Consider the following 12028-nt stretch of genomic DNA (forward strand, 5'->3'; position numbering starts at 1 on the left):
AGCAATGCAAGAAAAGTATGGAAGGGTAGCTGTGATGGATGAGGAGATGGACATGCAAAGTGGACTTCCAGTAGAGGAAGGGGGAGGGGGAGAGGGAGAAGCAGTTTGGTAACAGGACAGGAATGTGACAGAGTCAAGCTCACCCTGATGTAGGCAGGGGAAGTTGCATGTGGAGAAATTATGCTGGGGAAACAATGTGGGTGAAGGTTAACTGATTGGACTAGAGAGAAGAGGGGGAGGAGTGGGGAGAAAGGTATGTAGACAGGAGTGGATGTGGATGAGGGACAGAAGAAATTGATGTCATGGGGACTGCAGAGAAAAAGGCTGTGTTGTAAGAAAACTAGCATCTATACAACTAAGCGAAGTTCATATTGGGAGAGGGGTGGGGGATCCAGGTGGCATGGGTTGTAGGTAGCCACTGGAGTTGCCCATGTTTGCTTAGCAGCATAATGTACCACTGGATAACTGACTTTTCTCTTAGCCAGTTTGGTAGTGGTAGCTAATTCATGAGGCCAGCTTACTGGTGTGCACACCCACATGAAATTCTGTGCAGAAGTAGTGTCATGACTGCTAAGTGACAGACGCTTTCATAGGGTACCTGTCTTATTAAAAGTAAGATACGCCTGTGATAGGATGGAACAGGATGTACCATATTTTATAGAATATAAGATGCACTGTTTTCTTCGGAAAAATTGCCTCCAAAATTCAGGTGTGTCTTATACTCGAAATTAATATAAAAATGTTCGTTTTTGATTTAAAATTCCTGCCAGTCTTAAAAATGGCCATATATTCAATGTCACAAGAAACCTATCTCTACCTGGCAATATTGGATTCAGCTGACAGCAGTAGTGCACCAATGCGACGAACACAAGCTTGCTAACACTGTCTCCCTCCCGCCCCACCATCACAAACCCAGAATACTGTCAAGCCTATGATGCGTCACTATAGTCTACAGTGTCAGTGAACTTTAATTAAAAGTGATCTGCGTTATTGGTAACAGGACAATATTTCTGTTAATAGCTAGTTTCGTAATGGAAAAAAATAAAGGTAGTCATATGAGGCTGGCTACAAATTGAAATTAATAGCATAGGCAGAAGAACATGGAAACAGCGATTAGCAGGCTAGTGAACAGAAAAAAAAGAGGAAGACTACATGTGCACATTGAGGTCTGAATGCAAAATGACCAAAACGAGAAGATGACGTATGGACATGGATTCAAGGACACCATCAAAATGGCATTGGAATTAAGACAAAAATGGTTCAAATACATACTCATAAGCTAGCACTACAGTGTAACTTAATAGACTTTAAGGGTGGAGTTGACTGGTGCTACAGGTTTGTGAAGTGTCATGGACTTACCATGCAACCCAAAATGAAAATATCTCAGAAAATGCCACAAGAGTATGAAGAAATATTAGAAATAATGTTATCTTTCCATCGCTTTATTGTTCAACATCGAAAGAAAATCAGTGTGGAACTAAGCCAAATAACAAATATGGATGAAACTCCTCTGATATTTTATGTGCCGAGTAACAGAACTGTTGCCATGAAATATGCTAAAACTGTAAGTGTAAAAACAAGTGGACATGAAAAAATCCACTACACTGTTGTCCTTTCATGTTGTGCTGGTGGTACTAAACTTAATCCAGTGATCATTTTCAAGCACAAAACAGTGCCAAAACCTTCTGAAATACTGCCAGGTGGTGGTGTTCACTTACATGATAAGGGGTGGGTAGACGAGGCTGGTATCAAATTATGGATTAACTGAGTGTGGGAGAGAAGGAAAGGTGCTTTATTGAAGAAGAGTTCTCTTCTTGTGCGAGATCAGTTTAGTATTCATTTGAAAAATTATGTGAAAGAGTAATAGAGACGGCGGAACAGGGGAAATACAGAACTTGCTGTTATTCCAGGAGGACTTACTTCACAATTACAACCTTTTGATATCTCGACAAATAAACCATCTGAAGTGTATACGAGAGAGGAATGGAACAAATGGATGATGGACGAAGTCCAACATGAATTCACGCTGAATGAAGCTTTAAAATGACCTACAATCAAACAAGTGTGTCATTGGATAAAACAGCCATGATCTAGAGTGAGAGAAGACATTATTGTTAAATCTTTCAAGAAGTCTGACATAAGTAACACTCTTGATGGCAGTAAAGACTATGACGACAAAGAAGAATAAGAAGAAGAAAAAGAAAGTTCACATGACAATTTTAAGAGATTTTAAAGGTCAGTTTGATTTTATAAGCAAAGAATTTTTTTAAGTCTGTCTTTTCAATCTAATAATAAAAATGTTAAAAATATCATTTTTTAAAGAAATTGATGAAAAATTAAGGTGTGTGTTATAGTACATAGCATCCTATAGTCCATAACATACGGTAATGAGTAGGTGGATGTAACAGGTATTATACCTAAATCTTTCACAAGGATATAATCAGTGAGGCAAGGCTGGTGGCAGGTATGTCATATGGATTGTTGGGTGGCATAATAGCACTTCTGGAAACACGGAAAGCATTTTCTAGAAGCATGTTTCTCCTTTTAAGACATTACAAAATGTAGCTGAAGGCCTGGCGGAGCATCTAGTTAAGCTGTTCTGGACCAGTTCATCTAAGCTGATAAGCGAGGGTGACGGGAGAAACAAAAGGTTTCATGAATGTAGCATGATAGAGCTGTTTCTGTATTAAGTTTGGTGTAGGAGGAAGGATAGTGACTGTCTGTGAAGGATTCATTAAGTCAGTCAGAATGTGCAAAGGACTGTTCATCACTGAAGATGTACCTCTGCGAGTGACTGCACTGCAAGAGACTTTTTAGCATAAGAGGGATGGAAGGTATCAAACTGTGGTATTATTGATGGTTAGTAGGTTTTATATGGATGGAGGTTTTATGAAGCAACCCAGAGGGGAGCCAACATCCTGGAAGGTGGCACACTGGGATGAGGCCAGCAAGGTAAATGGAAATGACCATATGGCATCGTTGGCCGGGGGGAGGCTCCATCCGGGGAAGTTCAGCCACCAAGTGCAAGTCTTATTTCAGTCGATGCCACATTGGGCGTGCCGGAGATGAGGATGAAATAATGATGAGAATAACACAACACTCAGTCCCTGAGTGGAGAAAAATCTCCAACCTGGCTGGAAATCAAACCAGGGTCCGCTTGCATGGGAGGCGAGTATGTTACCAGCCAGCTAAGTAGGCGGACGGCAGCCAGGTAAAGTACATGGGACAGAACATTTTAATGAATGAGAATACAGTGTCCTGGCCGTGGATGCAACTCATTAAAATATGACCAATTAACCTCAATAGTATTAGGGACTTAGGATCTTGGTGGCTAGGAAGGATTTCTTTATATGGCCCATTAACACGAGATGCAGTTGTGGGTAATGATATAGATGCTTATGTGTACACAAATCAGATATGAAGTATTGTTTTTGGAGTTGGCAGGGAGTTCGGGGAGGTAGCGCCTGATGTTGGGAAGGTCAAGAGCATAAGAGGTGTGTGTGTATAGGGAAGTGGCAACAGCAGTGACAAGTAGGGTGCTAGGTGGTAATGGGGTAGGGATGGTGGAGAGGCAATGAAGGAATTGGCTTATGGATATCATTTAAGAAGTCAGACAGCAGGCGATTGGTATCTGGGCAGCCACATCTGTTGGTACAGGCCCCACTCCTGTGAGCCTCACATATGGATGTACATCGGCATGATGTGAGTGATAAGCACTTTGTTAATCATGATTATCATATTAATTACACAAACAACAATGTGGGAGACAACACAAAGATTACCAGACCAGATATGACACATAACAAATTATTCTTATAAGGTTTTTTGAGAATAATTACTCATATGTTGATTTGAGAATGGTATGATGACAAACCTGAGACTGATAAACATCGTACTCAAAAAGTAGCTTACTGGTGTTCCAAATACTAATTTCTCTTAATATGAAGAAAGTTATGAAGCACTGTCAACAAATGATATTATAAATGTAATATTTTTAATAACTGATTGCATAAACACTGTTGAACTGTTAACTTTGTAACTAGAGCTCGCACAAAAATGAGAATGTGATTAGGTGCTTGCTGGCTTTTCCTTTATTTAATATCTGAAACTTGGCAGATATTAAAATTTGGGGCACCTAGTCTGAAACTGATCAGGTTGTATTTCTTGTATAACAGAAAGAATACCGTACTGGTGCAGTACCCTGACCCGGAGTTCTGGGTGACTTTTCTGAATTGTATCCCTTCCCTAAACCTCTCCAGACCTTTCCATTCACCTCTCTTCCTTCCCCTTCAACTGTTCTTCCAGAAGAAGGAGCCACTGGCTCCGAAAGTTTATAAAACTTAAATCCTTTTGCACGTGTGTGTTTCCCTGCCACTGCTTGATGAGTAGATTTTTTATCTATCCATTTACATTATATTATCAAGAATTGATTATTTTCATTGGAAAGAATAGTGTGGTTCATGTAACTGATATTTATTTATTTATATCGAGATACATAAAGACTTAATGTTATGCAATGGTACAGCCAAGATGTTGGACGTATGCAATCTGGTACTGCAGTTACAGACTGATCATAGGTATTTGATTTGTGAAGAGATGTATTGAGAACACAAGCAACTAAGAAGCTGATGACGTAAACGAAGCACATGAAAATCGTGTCACCTATCCAGTTTCGTTGAACCTACCTGAACATAGGAAGGACTTACGTAATCAATTACCAAAATGTTACACATATATCTTATATAAGCATTCATAGTTAGCTGCAGTCATACAGAGATTTCACAATTTGTGCTACGTTGAACTACATCTCAGCAGAAAAGATTTGTAGTACTAAAGACTGAACCAGTTTTTGTCTAATTGGATGTGGAGATACTGTTTTAAATTTTTGGGCTGCATGTAGGCAGGAGACAGATGTCCTGCATGCTGGAATAGATTGTTTTCCCAATGTAGATGCTTATCCTAGATGATACTGAGGTCTTCACCCATTTTTAAATGGTAACTGTATACCATTAAGAAGTATTGGAGATAATGTTTCACAAAAATGTCTGCTTACTGACTTTTAATGTTATATGAGGATGACTTGTTACTTCTTAAGGTTTGGTTTAAGATGCAGGTTTGGTGGCCATCATTATACTGAATGAAGATTGTCATTCACACCTGAGCAGCAACAATTTCTTAGGGCTAGTGCTTTGATACAACTGGATGGCATCAATGTATAAGTGGCAGTTATAAGGATGAAGAATATATGAAATACCTTTGACATACAGTGAGAGAAGCTATGTACCAAGGATTTAACATGGGTGGATTCTAGACAGTACAAGCTTCCATGATGACTTCTTTGAATCACAGATGACTGACTGACATCTGTTTTTGAGATAACTGTTGACCCACAGAATTACACTGTTTGAGAAATTCACCTGTTTCACTTTCACACTGAGATCAATAGTGCAAAAGTCTTGCTGAAATCAAGCAGTGTTAAAATGGGCACTTCATGTCTGTCCATGGCATGCTGGATGTCTTCAATCAGTTTGATTGATGCAGTTGCCATGCTAAGGTGTTTTCAGAAGACTGATTGATTTTTAGTATGGATATGAAAAGTTTCCAAGTAATCCATCAGCTGTTCATGAACAATTTACTCCAACATTAGATATTGCAGGTAATGTGCTGATTGGCCTCCAGTCTGGTGATTTTGACAATCTAAAAGCTTTAACATGGAGAAGTGGGTGGAGAATCATAAGCTTCCATGGCATCAGGTGGATGTTTAGCATTTTGCAGTTTGTCAGCTATTAAAGGCATACAGGTACTGATTGTGTGCATCACACACAATCCCATCTTTCAAATTTTTTAATCAGTCGAAAACCTATAGTTAACAGAGTACACCTGCATAATGCTATTAGTTATTATTTTATGTAAATTTCAATATTTTGCAAGTAAAATGACCATAAATTTAAATTTGATTATTATTTATTGAGATTTCTTTCACAGTCATGTATAATTTCTTGGTGGTGACTAGTTTTGAACTTTAACATTAACTTCAAACTACTGTCTGCATTTCAAGTGTTTCTTAGAGCACAGTTCCACTAATACACTTGTGTAACATCTACATAATAAAGATCCACATAACAACAGTGGTATGACTATACAGTACAGTCAACATACTATCTCACATCAAAGGCCAATACTACAAATTGTAGGACCACTATTGTTATGTGGATCTGTAACATGTAGATGTTTATGCGAGTCTATCAGTGGAATAGTGCCCTAACAAACACTTAAAAAGCAGGCAATGACCGAGAATGAATGTTAACATTCAAAACCAGTTACCACCAAGAAATTGTATACAACTGTGACACAAACCTGAATGAATTAATAATAATAATAATTTTTTAATGCTTTACTTCTTAACACACCTCCAAATTTCTTGAATGATTTAGCCCACATAGTTTTCAGGTCCATTGTTTTTGGTTTTCTTTTTCCCTTCTTCACAGCTTTCTCAGTTACTTTCTCATCTACCTGGTTAACTCTTATTATAATTTCATGGCACTTAGGATTCAGACCTGCAACAATAAACATGAACTGTTTAAATTGGATTTAAAACTTACATATAGCGCTAGCATTTTGTTAATATAATGTATTAAACAAACAAAGAAAACTTATTTCACAAGTTTTTATTTCTTCCATTTAAAAGATTCCTCAGTAAGCTACTTTACAAGACAGTAATTTGATACAATACCTCTTGTTAAGGAGTGCATGTCATTACTTATGGTTAGAAAATACCCACGATACTAGAAATTGATCAGGTAAAATTAATAGTTGATTGTTACAATAATAAATTATTTCCTACATAGATTTACCTGTAGGCACCATACGTGGACTGTTGGGACACAAGACCATTCGGCTGTCTATTATGTGTTTACTTACTGTATCCTGTTGATGCAAACTTCTTTTGTAGCGCTAAAATTGCAACAACAGAAACACAACATGAAGAAAAATATCTGACTGGTGTGAATAATATATGTTCAAACTTGGCTCAGTAGGAAGAGTCATGTAGCGGTTGCTTTAAAAAGTTCACACTGACCTGTAGCTCAGCCCCATCAGTTATGAGCATAATTATTTTCCCTTCCCTTTTACGACCTGTTCTTCCAATGCGTTGCATAAGTCGAACAGGAGAAGTATGTGCATCAAAACATATGATTAAGTCCACTTCACCAATATCTAAACCTTCTTCCCCTACGCATGTAGAAATCAGGATATTGAAACTACCTGATCGAAATTTTTCCATCACCTGATTAACAGAATAAAGAGACAGAGTAATTAATAAACATTATAGTATAAACAGATTTTTATATATATATATATATATATATATATATATATATATATATATATATATATATATATATATATATAAAAAAAAGTGGACAAAAATTTAAAAAATCTTTCCACAACTTCGAAATAGCAGTGATAATGCAAGACTTACTAATACAAAATGAAAAAGGAAAGATCACTAAAAATAATGAAAGTAAAATTAACACTATATTTCAATGATGAAAATTTTGTGAACCCAATGGATTAAAATCTGTTAAAGACAAAATACGTTTCGATGCAACTGGAACTGATTTCGATGTCTGCTTATTGGTCCTGGCCAGTTGAAACATCAAACATTTGTGCAAACCCACACACGGGATACCCCGCAGTAATAAGACTGTGCGCATGGTCCGGTGGGCTTGTTGGGTCAAGCACAGCAGGTCACAGAGTGTGCAAGGCCTGCATCTATGTCATATTTTGGCTCGACGACATCCATTTACAGGAGCTGACTGGTATGTTGCAAGGAAACTGGTAAGTGCTTTTCCAAATCGAAAGGAGTAATAATTATCTCAGGTATTTGGGTTTTGAAGATCCTGGCTATCTGTTTGGTTTCAGAATCTGGGACTTGGTGGAACAGTGTTGTTGTCAGGTGCTCAATACCACTGTCTTTACAGTCCTAACAGTGATCAGGGTGGAGCCAAGGGTTGAAATGCTGATCCAGGGCTGATTGGTTGTGGGTGCAACCCTGGCAGTTCTGGACTGTGTCTTCTATGGTGGTGTCAATGCTGGACCAGTACACGAGATATCACACCATTGTCTTCATTCTGCAAATTCCTCAATGTGCCATGTGGAGTAGCTTCAGTATGTGGGAATGAAGTGCAGGTGGAATTACCACCCCGCGATCACATCTGACCACAGCTAATCATAAGACACCATTAGTTATGTTAATCCAATGTCGTAATACAAATATGTTGTGCCATGCTAGGTCTTCGCCTTTAGACAAGTGCTCTGGCCAATCCCAGCGCACAGCAGACACCACCATGTGAAATAGCAGATAACAACATTTTTCTGTTGCTACTTCACATTCCATAACTGGGAATTTGTTGAGGGTGTGTTGCTGATTGGTGTCTATGGCACAACAAAGCACTTTGTGCATGTCAGACTGTGTAGCTGGGCAACAAGGGAGGTGCAAACGTGTGTTCACATTTGTATAGTGGGCCTATTATGCATATCACAATTACAGTTACTATGGAAGAATGTCCAAACACTGCAGCCGCTGCACTACCTTACAGTGAAGTTTCAAGCGGGAACCGAATAGTAAAATGAGGGGCTTGGGATCGCTGAAACTTGGTACCATGGAGACATTGGCACTGGCAAGATAAGAGTGCAATGTGCTAGCAACTGTTGTTTGTTTTGCCCACCAGCCAAGACAGGTCTTGCTAATGCCCTAGTTTGTGGTATGCATCACAAAACAGGCAGTGATGTTGTCAATACCTTGAGCCACGGTCTTACCATAATTTGATTATACTAACTGCTCTGGGACAAGGTAAAGACATGGAGGAAACTTTTGTATGAGTTTCCATTCACTATGGAATATACTGACAGTGGTTAAGGCACTTCCATTTGTGCACATCTACCAACAATGAGGGTGGTGGATTGTTAACTACTGCTCTGACTACTGAATACCATCTCGTCGTACTACCAGACGATCGGGTGATCAATAAATCAGATGACAACATTGATTGGTTGTCATCAGTTGATTATATAGCACAATGGCTACTAATACTGCTAAGAAGAAATACACCAGTAGTATTGTTAAACATTGCTTGCACTGATGCTGTACTTTGTGAGCTTTGGTACATCACTCAGAGTTGAACTACAGGACTCTAAACCCTTCACATTAACTTCTCCATCAGGAGCTAGAAGCATAATAACATCACACTCTAATAATTCCGCATACACTGGGTCACATTGTTCACAGGAAAAAAATCACAGCTGTGTGCCAAGCCTTATAAGTCAGCTGCCCATGCTGCATACATTTGCTTACATCACTTAAAAACTTAATTAAATTTGAGCCTAGCCACAACTGTGTGGCTTTTCATGGCCGTACTAGTCAGTCAGCAAACCAAAAACATCAGAAAGCTCAAACTGCTGGGGTCTGTGAGTGAGTATAGTGTTTGCATCACTTCGAACAATTTATTACTAGAAGATAGTAAAAATGCACTCTGATGTTATACTGTAGGTCAGTCATTTGAATTGCCTTGCCGTGAAAAGCAAAACAATGTAAATAGATCTCCCAACTATCATTTGCCGTGTCAAAGTAAGCGGATGGCTGAGGGGTGGTGGTGATATTGCATATGAAAACTGTTGCTGTTTTTGCAGTAGTTGTCACAGCAATTTGTGTTGTTGGTGTTGGAATTCTCACTGTTTTTCTTGCTGTTGCTGTTGTTGCTCTCCCGGCTGCTTCTGTTGCAACTTCAACTTATGTGGCCACAACTTCCTTGTCACCACTTTCTTTCATACTCTGTCTACGAGGCAGACAGTTCATGATCACTTGCACTAATGGTGACACAGAGGCTGGTGTAATAAACAAGTGGTTCCTGTGGACGATGACTGAGTAGTTCACAAAGCACACAGCTGGCCAGATGCTAAGTCCAAAAAGTAGAAAACGTCATTGTATGCATGCACAGAACAGTCCAAGGAGCAAAACCAAATAAAAAAATGTAAACACAGGCAAGGTAAGTCAATCTGCTATCAGTGGTGCATACTGAAGGGTTCAGAGAACAGTGAGGAATTGAGGGACAGGTGCAGGGTTGCGGTATTTACTGGTACTCTCACATCAGTGGATCTGTTCATATGATATGCCCACGGTGGCTGTGGAGTGAGCTACAGCTGTGCTATGAAGTCTGAATATGTCTAACTTTTCCTCCAAATTGATACACAGGCTGGGAGCAGAATCCAAATCACTGGAATGAAATGATCATGCGGCATTGTCGGCCGGGAAGCCCCAACTGGGGAAGTTCGGCCACTGAGTTGTAAGTCTTATTTCAGTTGACGCCACACTGGGTGACTTGCGTGCCGGTGATGAGGATGACACGATACTGTGAACAACACAACTCTGAGTCCACAAGCGGAGAAGATCTCCAACCCAGCCGGAAATTGAGCACAGGCCTACTGCAAGGTAGGCAAGCACGTTAACACTCATTAACACTCAGCCAAGTAGGCAGACTAGCAACATTGTTTTAGTATCCAACAAGGATCCAAATAACTGTTGGATACTAAAACAATATTGCTATCAGATAAGTTATAAATGGTCTTTTTGATATGTCAGACGAATGGTCACAGCCACGACTGTATTCACAAGGTGTCTGCAAATACAATGGACTGCTCAGAGAACAAGTAGGTTCATAAATAATTAACAGTTCAAAGATTTAAACAGCCCTTTCAGAAAGTTGACTGGAAGTCCATTTATTTAGAACTCAATATAAATTCTAAACATAACTCACTAGTAATGACACTGCAACCCATTTTGTTGTTGTTGTTGTTGTTGTTGTGGTCTTCAGTCCTGAGACTGGTTTGATGCAGCTCTCCATGCTACTCTATCCTGTGCAAGCTTTTTCATCTCCCAGTACCTACTGCAACCTACATCCGTCTGAATCTGCTTAGTGTATTCATCTCTTGGTCTCCCTCTACGATTTTTACCCTCCACGCTGCCCTCCAATACTAAATTGGTGATCCCTTGATGCCTCAGAACATGTCCTACCAACCGATCCCTTCTTCTGGTCAAGTTGTGCCAGAAACTTCTCTTCTCCCCAATCCTATTCAATACTTCCTCATTAGTTATGTGATCTACCCATCTAATCTTCAGCATTCTTCTGTAGCACCACATTTCGAAAGCTTCTATTCTCTTCTTGTCCAAACTATTTATCGTCCATGTTTCACTTCCATACATGGCTACACTCCATACAAATACTTTCAGAAAGGACTTCCTGACACTTAAATCTATACTCGATGTTAACAAATTTCTCTTCTTCAGAAACGCTTTCCTTGCCATTGCCAGTCTACATTTTATATCCTCTCTACTTCGACCATCATCAGTTATTTTGCTCCCCAAATAGCAGAACTCCTTTACTACTTTAAGTGTCTCATTTCCTAATCTAATTCCCTCAGCATCACGCGACTTAATTAGACTACATTCCATTATCCTTGTTTTGCTTTTGTTGATGTTCATCTTATATCCTCCTTTCAAGACACTGTCCATGCCATTCAACTGCTCTTCCAAGTCCTTTGCTGTCTCTGACAGAATTACAATGTCATCGGCGAACCTCAAAGTTTTTATTTCTTCTCCATGAATTTTAATACCTACTCCGAATTTTTCTTTTGTTTCCTTTATTGCTTCCTCAATATACAGATTGAACAACATCGGGGAGAGGCTACAACCCTGTCTTACTCCCTTCCCAACCACTGCTTCCCTTTCATGTCCCTCGACTCTTATAACTGCCATCTGGTTTCTGTACAAATTGTAAATAGCCTTTCGCTCCCTGTATTTTACCCCTGCCACCTTTAGAATTTGAAAGAGAGTATTCCAGTCAACATTGTCAAAAGCTTTCTCTAAGTCTACAAATGCTAGAAAGGTAGGTTTGCCTTTCCTTGATCTTTCTTCTAAGATAAGTCGTAAGGTCAGTATTGCCTCACGTGTTCCAGTGTTTCTACGGAATCC

At 39.3% G+C, this 12028-nt stretch overlaps 1 protein-coding gene across 1 annotated transcript in view; it reads right to left on the bottom strand.

The window, feature by feature from the left end:
- The window catches only part of LOC124721864 (Fanconi anemia group M protein), a 230472-nt gene that overhangs the window by 75808 nt on the left and 142636 nt on the right, over window positions 1–12028 (bottom strand). Inside the window, exons 13-15 of the mRNA XM_047247000.1 lie at window positions 7079–7285; window positions 6855–6954; window positions 6411–6557 (exon numbers count right to left, since the gene is read on the bottom strand). Of these exons, the coding sequence (XP_047102956.1) occupies window positions 6411–6557; window positions 6855–6954; window positions 7079–7285 (454 nt within the window). The remainder of the gene's footprint in view (window positions 1–6410; window positions 6558–6854; window positions 6955–7078; window positions 7286–12028) is intronic.

This window comes from Schistocerca piceifrons, chromosome X, assembly GCF_021461385.2.
Source record: "Schistocerca piceifrons isolate TAMUIC-IGC-003096 chromosome X, iqSchPice1.1, whole genome shotgun sequence".
In the NCBI taxonomy this organism is placed as follows: Eukaryota; Metazoa; Arthropoda; class Insecta; order Orthoptera; family Acrididae; genus Schistocerca; species Schistocerca piceifrons.